At 51.9% G+C, this 14,718-nt stretch overlaps 1 protein-coding gene across 4 annotated transcripts in view; it reads right to left on the bottom strand.

Moving 5' to 3' along the window:
* The window catches only part of ZCCHC2 (zinc finger CCHC-type containing 2), an 87,211-nt gene extending 78,082 nt beyond the window's left edge, over nucleotides 1-9,129 (bottom strand). For 3 of the 4 annotated variants that reach the window (XM_075921379.2, XM_006122892.5, XM_075921377.2), the window contains exon 1: nucleotides 8,047-9,128. In XM_075921379.2, coding sequence (XP_075777494.1) covers nucleotides 8,047-8,877 — 831 coding nt within the window. In that variant the 5' untranslated portion in view covers nucleotides 8,878-9,128. Of the gene's footprint in view, nucleotides 1-8,046 lie in introns of all 4 variants that reach the window. The other variant, XM_075921380.2, reaches the window with a different exon arrangement.
* Nucleotides 9,130-14,718: the final 5,589 nt, after the last annotated feature.

A 14,718-nucleotide genomic window follows, 5' to 3' on the forward strand; every position in this document is an offset into this window, starting at 1 on the left:
CCAGGGTGGTGCTGGGTCTGAGAGCTATCCCTGCTGTGGCTGTGCATTAAAAGTATTTTAGGAGCTGGTGGGCAGGCAGCCCAGCTCAGACCTGGCTCATGCTAGGTCTGCAAGCGAGCTAACTCCATTATAGCTGCTGAGCCACAGCAGGGATAGCTCCCAGGAATCAGCAGAAGCCAGGATGAGTGCTTGCAGTGCTAACCCTTATCCATTAAAACAAAATTTTGTCAACTACACGATTAATCAATTACATGCTTCTTCTTAACATTCCTCAAGATACAAGAACCTACAGAGATGACAACAGAATGAACCAACTACTTTCACTGTACCGCATGTCAAAAAACACTCCACAAAGCAAGATTCTCAATAATACTGATGTTGGACGATGATACTTTGTATCTTGACATGGAGTGCTGACAACTTCCTTGTTAACAGTTACAAAGCTTTAACAGCTTGAATGTCAATGTCTATTGTCACTACATAATTTGTCAGGCCACCCATAGTTTCCTGCAATTATGAAAATTTAAAATGATAAAAAAACCATACTTCCAAGTGTTGACATTATCCCTCAAATCTATGCCAAAAATTTTTTTAAAAAAATCTGCCCAATCTAAATGTTTTATTTCAAAACTCGTTATCTATTAGGACAAGCAAAATTATTGGATTTAGGACACTAGTCCATGGGGGTTTGTCCCTGTATGTATGTTATTTCTAGCAGTGTTAGTCGGTCAGTATTAATTTTGACTGCAAAAAACAAGTCTTGTGGCATTGTAAAGACTAACAGATGCAATCTGACTTTTTAACACACCAAAGCTTACGCCTAAATAAATCTGGTGGTCTTTACGGCGCCACAGGGCTCTTGGTTGTTTTAGTAGGTATTTTGGGGGATTTACCAGCTGAGCATGAGTCAGGTGAGGAAACTTAGGGTTACAGGACTCTGCATAAGGAGATTGGCGAGGGAGAGGGTGGGACAAAGCTCTTGGAAGACAAAGCCACAGACCGTCCCCCCGCCCCCCGCCCTTGCGGTAGCCCCGTCAGCTAGAGACCTCCCGCCTCTGGCGGGATCAGAGCTCTGGAGCCAGTCCCTGCTGCTGCTGCCGCCCTGCTCGCCAGGTTAGCAGGCGGGCGGGCCGCAGGGAGAGGCGGCCACAAACAACGCCTCGCCGGCTGCCGGGGAAAACCTCTGCCCGCTCCTCACCCCACCGGTTCTAGCCTGTGACGCAGCCCCCAGGGGGCGAGGCAGACACTCGGCTCTACGGCCGCCAACCCCCCTTAAGCAGCTTGTCTCCGCCTCGCGACCCACGGCTCCCATCCTCCGCCCGAAAAAGCGACCTGCACGCGCCGACACTGCGCCCTCCCATTGGCTGGACGCGCGCCACAATCGCGCCGGCCAGCGCCCCCGCCCGCACACATATCCCCGCGCCGGAACCAGCCAGAGCCAGCTCGTTATATAAGGAAGGCTCCGCCCTTAGGGCAGGCATAAGGTCACGTGACTCGGGCCCAACTTCCCTGCCGCCATTTTGAATCGGGGCGGGAAGCCACAAAGACAACCAAACACTGACTCGCTCTGCCCCTCCCCCCTACCAACGCGACAGGGCAGCGCAAGCCTCCCCCAGTGAAACATGGGGGTTCGCCTCCCCACACATCTTCCCCGTATCGCTGCCCTCCCCGCGATGCACCACAGGGGCAGCCGCGCTCTCCTGGGCACGGTCCCTGCAGGGCAGCCGGGTGGTGAAGATCCGGCTCCTCCCAGCACCCCTCCTCCACAGCAACAGCCCGGCCCCTTGGTAGGTCCCCCCTGAAGTGCGCACTTCTCTGCTCTCTGGCTAGGAGGGTTCTCCAGCCCGTCGCTGGCACAGAAGCGGCTGGGGCTGCGTTCAGGGGGAAGCGACATTTGGACAGGTCTGAGTTTAGCTGCCACATCTACAATGAAGGATGGAAGTAAAACACCTGCCTTTGGGGCTCCCACGTGTAACTGACAAACTGAATGACTGCAGCAGTGGAACTAACCTGGCAGAAACAAACACTCTAGAAACGCCCAGTACAAACTACTGCAAACTCTATCCCGCTGGAGCTTATAAAACCAAATGTGCAGGTAGTCCCTTAAATTTCCAATAATTAGCATCTCACCCACCAGAAGAGGTGCAGACAAACCCATGACTCCCTTGGGAAAAAGGGCATTTACCTCCTATGTGTAAATTGGGACCTACAGGTTACATGAATTGCTGTGTGGCCTTAAGCATGTAAATGGCAAACCCATGCCTCCAACCACACTGTCTCCCCTGGTTTAACTGTAAGTTATTTGATTGGGAGCCCACAGCATTTATAGGCAAGATCCATCCACCCAGTCATAGGAAATGCTCAGTGTTATTTATTATAAAAATTGGAGGGAAAAGGTGATGCTGCAGCTTTAGTTCTATGTACCCCAGGCCTGGGCAAGATGGAGGAGGGGGTAAGAGGGGGAAGAGATCTAGACTGCATCTGGCTGCTTTCTACTTATAGCCTGCTGCCTGTGCCACCAAATTTCCAGGCAACAAGAGTCTATTTAAATGGCTCCTGGCTGTGATGCTACCAGAGCAGGAGCCAGAGGCACGAGCCCTTTTAATTCCCACAATAAAACGATTAGGGGTCACCACATGAAATTAATAGGCAGCAGGTTTGAAACAAATAAAAGGAAGTTTTTCTTCACTCAGTGCACAGTCAACCTGTGGAACTCCTTTGCCAGAGGATGTGGTGAAGGTTAGAACTTTAACAGGGTTCAAAAAAGAGCTAGATAGATTCATGGAGGTTAGGCCTATCAACGGCTATTAGCCAGGATGGGTAGGAATGGTATCCCTAGCCTCTGTTTCTCTGCAGGTGGGTGACAGGGGAGGGATCACATGAGAATTACCTGTTGTGATCCCTCCCTCTAGGGCATCTGGTATTGGCCACTGTCAGGAGACAGGGCTAGATGGACCTTTGGTCTGATCCAGTATGGCCGTTCTTATGTTCTTAAAGCCTCCAGCCCCAGATTACTCATTCATTAAATGCCCCCCCCCCCTGCAAAAATGACTGTCCACCACTGTTGTAAGTTATACAAAGTGACTGTAGGGGTGAGCCAACCTGATTTGGTTACCACTCCATTTTACTTAGAATAGAGTATGTTAACTATGCTAACAAGGCTTTTTTAAACCACAGCTTTTAAGCTAAAGCTGAACTGTTATACAAAGGGACATGAACTGCTGAGCATTAGGGCGTCAAGAAAATCATGGGAACCCCGTAATCTACAAAGCTGAGTTAGGGTCCGTACACAGTGAATTCTGACTTTGGCCCAGAGGATCTACTATGGATATATAGAGCACACAAGTCAAGAGTAACTACACTAGTGATTAGAGTATCTACCTCAGAGATGGGAGATCTAGAGTTCAGTCCCCATGCTCTAATTATTCATTCTTTATCCATGGTGAAACTACTTCAACATGAGGGGGCTCCCCTCCCAAGAATCCCATACGTCAGAGGACTTTGAGGTAGGAAATCACTGTTCAAGTACTCTCCCCCTTGCAACAGAAAGGGGAATTGAATCGGGGTCTCCTGCATCCCAGCTGAGTGATCTAACCACAAAAATAAATTATAAAGGTGGGCATCACCAATATCACCTCCTTCAGTGGCTACATTCTGAATGGGACCCAACATAATATGCAGCCTCTATCACACCTATCGGATTAAGCCCCACAAACCATTCAGGCAGGCAAACATACAAATCACTAGTCTGGGGCATAGACTGGGAGACATGTAGAGGGAGGGAACAGCATACAAGTCCAGTAGCAGAAACACAAGCACCTACATGATTTGGCAGGAATTGGCATCCTAAGGCAGGGTTTAGATCGATATAGGGGATCCATATTTTCCTGTGCTAAATACAGAACACTTGTAAAATTATTCATATTCAAGTGAGGTCAATGGCAATCAGAACTACACAGTACAACATTCATATCAACATTAAGCTGACTTGACTGACCACTTAAGGAAATACTGTGTTGTAAGATTCTTTATTTAACTTATCTTTAAGTTTAGGATTCACACAAAGAGAGGTGATACATCTCCATCCTCCCCCCCCCCCCACGCCTATCTCACCGGGGGGAGGGAGGGGGGAGAAGAGAAAGAGAGATGAACAACCAGCTGACCCTGTTCTTGCTCAGCTCTCTCCTCCGTCTATTTCGCTGGGCCCCCAGGATGGACCTCTCTCACCTGGTTCTGCATCTTCCCAAGGCAACACATGGGAAAGGGGCATTAATAATCACATGTTCCCCCAGATTTCTGCTAGTGTGCACACTAGAACAGATCACCAGATCTCAGCGCTGTGTGTTAGAGAAGGGATAGCAACTGCTTCCAGCCACAAGGGAAGAAAGGATGACCTGGCCCATGTGTTTTCAAAGCTCATCCCTTCCTGCCCACATGTCAAAAGGCAACTAGCACCTCCAACCTGCTGCTGGCCACTGACAGAACCCAGTTGTCTCCTGTCCACCAGCAACAGCATGGGCACATATGGTGCACCAGGACTCAGGAGCTTCTGTGGCTATTAAGTCTTGCCAGAGAGATGACTCGGCTATGAAAGGATACCTAGAAAAAGGAGCAGCTCTGTGCTCCCTGGGGGCAAGATCCAGGGCACTGGGGGAGGGAAAAGGTGAAGCAAGTACCAAAACTCTGCAGGTTTCAGGTGGCAACAGGCTGGAAATCACTTTCCCCTCTCTACTACTGCTGGAGGAGGAAGCAGAAAATACTGGACAATTTGCTCATTTTAAGAAAAAGTTGGGACAGCTGCAGGAGGCCTTAAATCAGGGGTGGGCAAAAAGGCCTCTGCAGGCCAGACCCAGCATGCCAAGCAGGTGGATACAGCCCTCAGAGGCTCTGCCACTCCCCTGCCCCCAAACCAATTAGGGCCTGGAGGTGGATGGAGCACATGAAGTTTCCTCCACCCTGCCAGGAGCACACAGTGCTTGGAAGTGCCAAGTACTCCTGGCATGGTGGGAGAAGGCTTCCCACGCTCCCCTGCCCTCAGGCCAATCAGGACCAGGAGGAAAGGGGGGGCATGAAAAGTGTCCTCCGCTCTGTCCCCACCCTGTGAGCAGCACATGACACCTAAAAGCAGCATGTGCTCCTGGCAGGGTGGGAGGAGATTTTGCACACTCCCCTGCCCGCAGGTCCTGATTGGCCTGGGGAAGTTTCCTCCCAGCCAGAGGCATGAGAACCTAGGAGGAGCCTGGCAGGTGGGGGGGGTAGAAGAGAGAGCAAAGGCACTACCCCTACCCCCCAGACTAATCATGGTATGGGGGTGGTGAACCCAGAAATATCCTGGCCCCACTCCTTTCCACTGAGGCCCAGCCCCTTCCAGAGCAGCCCGGGGCCACTTCAGAAATTTTGAAGTGGCCCCCTGGCAAAAAAATATTGCCCATCTCCGCCTTAAATACATTACTGCTCCTTTAAAATAGGACATCTGGTTACCCTATTTAGATGCCTTAGCACTGCTGTGGACTTGAACCCTTATCAATAAAACTAACTTAATGGTCTGGTTAAGGCTCTCATACTATCGCTCATCTAGTTATAAGTGCTTATTGTGTTCTAATTTCAGTTGAAGTAGTCACACCCAACAGAAAAAAGTTCCCAGCTAATTTATTTTTTATCAGAACCCTTTCCCCTCACATAGTGAATCCTGGCAGGTCTTTGTTATAGCCAAACTTGATGCAGATGATTTTGCCAAAATAAGGCACACATCTTCCCAACTTTATTGAACAGCTTATGTGAATTCATTAAGATTTTACCATCCGAACATCTACTCACTGCTGCAGACCTGCCAACTGAATAATTCAAAGACAGAGTTGAATGTTTACTTAAAATGTATGAAATCTTAAAAAATTGATGACCATCTGGTCCTTAGGTATCTCAAGACACACTGCAATAAGAGTTTTCCTTGGTATCTTTGGAAAGAAGTGCTTATTCTCTTTTGTTCAGGATGCCATGGATTTTTTTACCCAACTACTGCTTGTCCCATCCCCTTGATAGCTGCATATTGACACTATTGTAGGTAGTCAAACACTTTAACGAAAGTTCTTCACTGTAGAACAAACAAGATCATTTCTATACATGGAACAAGTTGCAGACACCCAGTCCATATGCTTTGTTCCTCAAATGGGGGGTGGGGTGGGGTGGGGGAGAGAAGAAGCTTTTTTGGGTCAGAGACCGCTGAGCCCCCCCCCCCCACCACACACAATCAGTCAGTCATTGCACACAAGTGAGAAAGAAAAACACAAACAAACCCTCACTGATGTGTCCCCAAAGTAAAAAGGAGAAATACACTCCCTACATTCCCTTTGCACACCAGAGCCTAAGGGGGACCAGGCTAGTAGATTGTGTGCTCCAGCCCCACAGAGAGGCAGCGAGAGAGGCTGGAGCACCAGTGAGGGCTCCACAATGCTGGGGGGAGCCCTGAGTCTCAGAGGCCAGATCCAGGCAAGCCAAGGGCCGCACCTGGCCTGAGGTTTCCCACCCTTGCTCTTAAGAATGCTATCTTGAGACAAAAATCCATAGAGCCATAAAAAATGGTAGTCTGATAAATGAGAAATTGTTTCAAAGTTTAAAAAAAAATTTCAAAAACGCTGAGTATAAATTAAGGCTACCGAGTGAAATTTTGAGTTTCACTATAGCTGATTTTTAGGGAAAGAAGACTTGTGTCATTAAGTGAAAGACTTCACTCTCACTTATGAGCCACTTGTGGCTGCAATAGAGGTTATTTAACTTTATTTAACAGTTACTAAGAAGTTAAGCTGTCCACTTGGAACAGAAAATCTAGTTTTGGAAATTTTAATTTGGTCCCATAGTAAAATGATCACTATCCACTAGGGATGTTAAAATGTATTTAAGTAACCATTTAACGGCTGAAATTTTCAGCCATTACACAGTTACATATGGGAGGGTGGGGGGGATGACAGGTGCCTCTCCTGGGAGCCAGTATGTGTGGGGAGACAGCTTAAAAGCTGGCTCCCCGTGCATATCGGCTCCTGCCTGCCCTCCACTCTGCTGCCTCTGATACAGAGCAGTAGTGGGGCGCAGCAGGCAGTTCTCTGGGAGCTGGTGAACATCAGGAGCTAGCTTACCATACAAGGGGCCTGTATGTAATTGTAAACATTAACCAATGAGTCCAGGCTCATGGGTTAACCATGTAAACAGTTACACTAGGAATGGACAGTAGGGATATGAAAGTGTAACTTGGTCTTCAGCCTTCTTACAGAATGTTGGTGTTTTGGGGGCAAATCTTAGGCTTGAGCTAAAAGTTAAGTTGATATAACTAACTCAGGAGTGTGAAAAAACCAGAATCCACAGTGACATAATTATGCCAACATAATCCCTAGTGTAAACGTAAATGTGTTAAGGCAAAACTATTTCTGTTCTGACTGTTTGGGACAGTGGTGTTGCTTCTCTGACAAAAATCCCTTCCATCAGCATAGGGTGCATTAGTGTTATGGTGCCATGGCAGTATAGCTATACTTACATAGTCTCTAACAAGAGAGGGCTTTATACTCCTGAGCCCTGCCAATTCAAGAGTCCCTTTGAGTCTGTCATACAACCCACTGTCCCATTAAAAAGCTAAGATCTCTTGCCTACATGTACATTGGCATTTGGCCATTCAGTTGCTACAACACACTGGATATATCACTAAAGCCTATGTGAAATCCCTTTTCAACAGTGGGCCAAAGCTTTTGATATTGTTATCTATTTAAACTTTGGCAAATAAGTGTAATTTAGATTGCACTAGTGATGTTTTGCATCCTAAAACTCTAGACAGTAATCAGCTCTGCCTGAAGCTACCAAGAAGAACTCCCTCTCCTCCCAGAACTACCTTGGGGGCATTATTATGTCACAAGGGGAAATTCCTACAGTAACAGCCAGAGGATGGGGGGGTGGGATGGGGGTGGGCCTCACTAGCTAAGAAGATGGAGGAAGCAAGAGTGGAGCCCAAGAGAGCACATGCGGTAGGATGCTGCCTGGAAACTGGGGTGGGAGTTCTGGTACCTGAGCTGCAGGGCTGAAGCCATCCTCCTCCTGGTCCCCATGGAGGGTGCTCCGCAGCCGCTCCAGGTGCTCCCTCAGGGTGACCCGCTGGTGGAAAGAAAAGGCTGGGTGCAGCGAGGCCATGGTGAACAGCAGCAACAGCTGCTCCTGAGCCCCTAAGTCCAGGCTCTCAACAGACAAGGCCTGGCCGTTTTCGCCATGCCCGTCTATGTCCTCCTCGGACCCATCCTCCTCCCCCCCCAGCCGGGCCCCGAAGCTCTTCAGGACCGAGTCCACCTGGGGCAGCAGGCAGTGGAGGCGGCCGGCGGCCTCTCGGTTCTCGGAGCCCAGCAGCGCCAGATAGACGATGAGCTTGGAGCGCACGGCCGGGTCTCGGAAGTCCCTCAGCTGCCCGGGGTCGCTGAGCCCGTTGGCCTTGGCCTCGGCATCGCGCAGGCAGTGATAGTCCTTGCGGGCCAAGTCCTCCAGGCAGGAGCCCAGGAAACGCAGCTCCAGCGGGTTGCACAGGTCCAGCAGCCCCACCATGAACTCCAGCCGCTGCGCCGGGCCCAGCACCAGCCCGAACCACTCGTACACCGTCTCCTTGTCCGTGCGGCAGGCCGCCGCGCCCGCAGCAGGAGCCGGCGGCGGCCCAGGCCCAGGCCCCAAGCCAGGCAACTGGCTGGGCCGCTCCCGCCCGCACCCCGCCGATGTCCCGCCTCGGGCAGGCAGCCGGGGCACCTGCTGCAGCTGGAGGTGGCAGTCCAGGCTGCCGGGCTCCTTCAGCCCCATCCCCGCCGCCTCCTCCGCCCGCTGGTTCGTCTGCTTCAGCGGCAGCTTCATCTTCAGCATCCTCAGCCCGTGGGGGGCGCGAGCATCCGCGAGGCCCGGGCGGGCGGGGCTCAGCGGTGGGCGCGCCCGGAGGAGCCGCTCATACTGCTGCCCGGGCTGCGGGGAGGAGGGGGGGGGTGTCTGGCTCCGGGGCGGGTCCTGGCGGTTCCCGACGCGCGCCGCCACCCCAGTGCGTGCGCGGAGCGAGGCCCGGGCGCTGCTGCTCTGCTACTCGCCGGCGCGGACTGAACACGGCCGGGAGGGGCGGGGGAAAGGGGAGAAGAGCAGAACGCCTCGCCTCAGCCTATCAGCGGGCAGCGTGGTGGCTCTTTTGCCTACGTCATCCCGCTCCTCTCTCCGACCTCCACTCCCTGATTCCGCTGGGTCCTAAACGAGCCCCTGGTTTAGGTTGAGAGCGCCCGGGTGGGGTCTCGCAGCCGCTTGGTGCTGGGACGGGCAGGTCACAGCGCTGCTCCAGCGCGGCCCGCCGCAGTGTGGTACAGAGCAGAGCACGAATGCGCAGCCGTGGCCAGGGGAAGCCTGTCCCCGGCTGCCTAGGGAGAGGAGCCCGAGCCCCATCTGTGCCTTTCGGGGGGACAGCGCTCCTAGCCTCAAGTCCTAGCTCCTGCCGTGATTTGATGTGCTCACACAGGCCCATGCGCGGGAATTTGTGTGTTCTTGCGCAAGAGGGCCAGTGTAGACAGGGAAGGAAATGTTTTGTGTAAGAAAGCCCCGATGGCGAAAATGGCCGCCGGAGCTTTCTTGCGCAAAATCGCATCTATACTGGCCACAGATGCTTTTGCGCAAAAGCATTCGTGCCAATCTAGACGCTCTTTTGCGGAAATACTTTTAACAGAAAAACTTTTCCGTTAAAAGTATTTCCGCAAAATCATGCCAGGCTAGATGCAGCCATGGTGTATAGCCAGAGATTATGCCACACACTTGCAAACAAACTCAGGAATCACCTTATCAGCATTCTATACAACAAACAGGAAAAAAAAATCAAGGAAGAGTTCTCCACATTAGAAACTATCATAAAAAAACCAAGCATCCACACACACTTCATCATTTCCAGACTTTACTACAATTGAACCACCTACAAGGACCACTTTATCTCCCTTTGGAGGAAAAAGGACAATAAATTATCCAAACTGCTACATGCCTTAGGATCTCTCATTCCAGATACTTTCAACTCACCCAGCAACACTGTCAACTTATCTAACCACTCTGAGCCCAACAGAGGAATCTGTCCTATCTCGAGGACTCTCCTTCTGCCCCACTACTCCTACAAATATGATTCAGTTCTGTGGAGATCTGGAATCCTATTTTTGCCACCTCCGCCTAAAGGAATATTTCCAACACACAGATGTACAATACACTGACATTGCTGCCCCCCCTACCAGTCCCACAAGAGGAAGGCTTCTACGTGGACCCCTACTAACAGTCACGAGAGGCTTGACTACTACATCGACTGTTTCCACAAACGTGCTCGAGCTGACATTGTCAGCAAACAAAAACATATAGTATATAACCTGAGTCATGTAGAACTCAATGCTATACACAGCTTCGAAAGCAATCCTAACACCATAATCAAAGAGGCTGACAAAGGAAGTGCTGTAGTCATCATGAACAGAACAGATTATGAACAGGAGGCAACCAGACAACTCACCAACACCAGATTCTATAAGCCTCTCTCCTGTGATCCCATTAAAGAATACCAAAAAAACCTGAAACAACTGCTCATGAAGTTCCCTGATGCTGCTCAGGAACAAATTTATACTAATACCCCCCCCCCCCAATCCACGACCAGGAGCTTTCTATCTGCTACTCAAGATACACAAACCTGGAAATCCCGGACCACCCATCATCTCAAGCATAGGTACGCTCACCACATGATTATCTGTCTATATCGACTCCCTCCTCAGACCCTATGCTACCAGCACTCCTAGCTACCTCTGCAACACCACTGACTACCTGAGGAAACTTCAAAACATCAGTAATCTACCTGAAAATACCATCCTGGCCACTATGGATGTAGAAGCCCTTTACACCAATGTTCCATATGAAGACGGATTACAGGCCATCAGGAACACCATCCCCAATGACAGCACTACACACCTGATTACAGAACTCTGTGACTTTGTCCTCACTCACAACTACTTCCGATTCAGAGACAATTGGTATCTTCAAGTCAGTGGCACAGCCAAGGGCACCCGCATGGCAACGCATTATGCCAGCATCTTTATGGCCGACCTTGAAAAACGTTTCCTCAGCTCTCGCCCCCTAACACCTTTACTCTACTTATGCTACATTGATGACATCTTCATCATATGGACCCACGAAAAAGAGACTCTTGAAGAATTTCACAAGGATTTCAACAACTTCTGCCTTACCATCAACCTCAGCCTGGACCTGTCCACACGAGAAATCCACTTCCTTGACACTACAGTACAATTATATTTCCACCACCCTATGCCAGAAATCTACCAACTGCTACACTTAACTTCATGCCTCCAGCCTCCATCCCAGACACATTTCTCAATCTATTGTATACAGCCAAGCCCTAACATATAACTGGATTTGCTCCGATCCCACAGAGAGAGACACAAACACCTACAGGATCTATATAGACTCATGGAGCATTCCTAAAACTGAAATACCCACCTGGAGAAGTGCAAAAACAGATTGACAGGGCCAAAAAAGTACCTAGACATGAACTACTTCAAGACAGAACCAAAAGAGAAAACACCACAATTCCACTTGTCATTACCTACAGAACACACCTTAATCCCCTCCAACACATTATCCACAATCTACAACCTATTTTGGAAAATGATCCCTCACTTTCAGAGGCCTGGGGGGGAAAGGCCTATTCTTGCTTACAGACAACCCCCCAACCTGAAACAAATTATTTCCGGTAACAGTACTACACAGCTACATCGTAAGCATCCAGGAACCCAGCTCTGCAATCAGTTCCGGTCCTAACTCTGCCCACATATCTATACAAGAGAATTCATCTCGGGAGCCAACCACACACACAGGGGCGGATATAGGGCAGGGCGAACGGGGCGGCCGCCCCAGGCCCCGCGCTTCAAAAAGCCCCGCGCATGCGCCGTGGCACCGCTGCGCATGCGCATGGCGTCACTGCGCATGCGCCGTGGCAAAGGGGGGGCCCCGCAGAATTATGCTGCCCGGGGCCCTGCAAAACTGTCATCTGCCCCTGCACATACACCACCAAATCAGAGGCTCATTTAACTGCACATCCAGTAATGTGATCTATGCCATCAAATGCCAGCAATGCCCCACTTCTATATATATTGGACAAACTGGACAGTCCCTACGGGAAAGAATCAATGGACACAAATCAGATATCCGTAAAAGGAACATACAGAAACCTGTTGGTGAACACTGTAATCTACCTGGACACTCATTAAGAGATCTTCAAAGCTGCTGTTTCGTTACAGACCAATCCCACAAGCCAAATACACAGGGAAGGGTTGGAACTACAATTCATTCACAAATTTAATTTTCATGCCAATGGTCTGAATCGAGATACCTGTCAACCAACCAACCAACGAAGGTGCCAATGGTTCTTTGTCTGTGTAGAATCTGGTGTTAGTACTCTTCCTCTTTGTGACGGGGTAGGCGGAACCCCCACCCGACCTCGCACTGAGATAAGCCCCGACGAGGGAGGCAGAGACCGGGAGGGGAGATTGGATGACGGGATTTGCGCCGCGGAGCACGGGGCGATAGCGCCGAGCACTGGCGTGACTGATAATGGACGGCCCGAGCCGGCGCCTGGGGATGACGTCAGCGAAGGCGCCGGCCAAGACGCCAAGCAGGGCGGGGGCCGGGACGCAGTGGTGACGTCAGGCCAAGGCGCCAAGGAGCAGGGAATTCAAAAAGGCCCTGGCCTCGGCCGGGAGGAGGAGGAGGGTGTCCGACTCCAGGGGCAGTCCCAGGTCCGGCGGAAGGATCTTGACCCCAAGGAGACCGGGCGGACAGGAGGCCTCCGAAGCGGACGGAGGGTAAGCTTGTCTCCACGCTGGGGGAATCCGTACAAACATTGACGCGAGTGGAGGGTTTGGGGGAAACTTGACTCCCTCCACTGACAGGGGACGCACGTCCTCTTTCTCAGGGCCCTGGGTTGGGGCCCAGGGCGGGGCCGCGAAACCCCGCGAGTGGAGGGTTTGGGGGAAACTTGACCCTCTCCACTGACAGGGGATGCACGTCCTCTTTCTCAGGGCCCTGGGTTGGGGCTCGGAGTGAGGGAGGGCCCGAGCCCCCTTCCCGGTCCCCCTGGGGATACACCTAGGCTCGACCCGCCCCCACGGCGCGAGTGCTTCCATAAGGCCGGAGGCCCAGACGAGGAGCGGAGCTCCCACTTAGGACGGCGTACCACCCAGACTCGGGGTGGGCTTTAAGAAAACAGTTACACGTGGTGGAGAATGTGGGCACGACCCTATCTCTGGTTAGGGGGGCGAGCACGGTCAGAAGTGACCCAAGGAAAAAGGTGAGGGAGGACCCCCTCCCTGATCCAACAAACTGCTAATTCCCTTCAGGCAGAGATGGAGTTGAATAAGGTACTCGACTGGTTGGTCGAGAACCAAAAGCAGTTGCAGCAGCAGCAAACCCAGGCGCTGCAACAAATCTTAGCCAATTTCCAGGAGCAACAGAGCGGGGCCAACGCCAGAAACAGCGGGGCCACACTGATGGGAGTGGAAGAAGATGTGGTGGGCCGGCAGCTCCCGATCCGACTGACAAAATTGGGGCCCAAAGATGACCCTGAAGCCTTCCTCGTCACGTTCGAACGGGTAGCGACCACCGCAAAATGGCCACAGGACCAATTGGCGACCCCGTTGGCCCCTTACCTATCAGGAGCTAGGCAGCTCGCATACCGGGGGATGTCAGCGCGAGAGGCGCTGTGCTATTATAAAGTCAAAGAAACCATTCTAGACCAGCTAGGAGTCTCCCCCGAGTCACATCGCCAATGATTCCGGGAAGCCCGGTACAACCTGGGGGAACGCCCCAGGGCGGTGACCCAGAGAATCAGAGAATCGGGGATGCGATGGCTCGAGCCGGAGAATAAGTCCGGGATCCAAGTGGCCGAGGCCGTCATCCTCGAACAATACGTGAAAGTTTTGCCATCAGAAGGCCAACGCTGGGTGCGGAGACACTTACCCGAAACCCTGGATGAGGCGGTCACCCTGATGGAACGCTTCCTGGCTGCCGAGGGATCAGAAGTACCCCGCCCCAGGTCTATACCCAAGGAAGCACACGCCGGAGGACCCCTCCTGCCGAGGGCTGGAGCGCGCCCACAAACAGGGTATGGACGCCGAGCCTCGGTGGGCCCAACCCCGATGAGAGGCCTGGCCCCGCGCTGGAACCACCCAGAGGGACGAACCCCAGGCGCAGAGGCACCAGCCCCTGGACCCGAGAGGAATCCCAGACATGAAGAGGGGGCAAGGGGCGCTTGCTTCCAGTGTGGGCAAGAAGGGCACTTTAAGAAGGACTGTCCCCTTATGGACTGCACCTTCGGCCAGGGGCCAAACCAGAAGGTAACAAGGGACAGGTGGGGACGGGAACCAATAACACATAAGATAAGGGTGGATGGGCGCTGGGTGACAGCGGTACTAGACTCAGGATGTGGCCAGATGATGGTGAGGGCCAGCCTCCTCAAACTCCGAAAATCCCGGGGCCCCAAGGTATACATGAAATGCGTCCACGGGGACATCCACCCGTATGAGACAATGACGGTAGAGGTCGATGATGGGCGAAGACGGGACTTATGGAGGGTAGCCATAGCCCCCCGACTAGCATATCCCGCCCTCCTAGGCCGGGATTGGCCTGGCCTAGGGCCCC

This window comes from Pelodiscus sinensis, chromosome 2 (genome assembly GCF_052426305.1).
Source record: "Pelodiscus sinensis isolate ZL-2025 chromosome 2, ASM5242630v1, whole genome shotgun sequence".
Taxonomy (NCBI): domain Eukaryota; kingdom Metazoa; phylum Chordata; order Testudines; family Trionychidae; genus Pelodiscus; species Pelodiscus sinensis.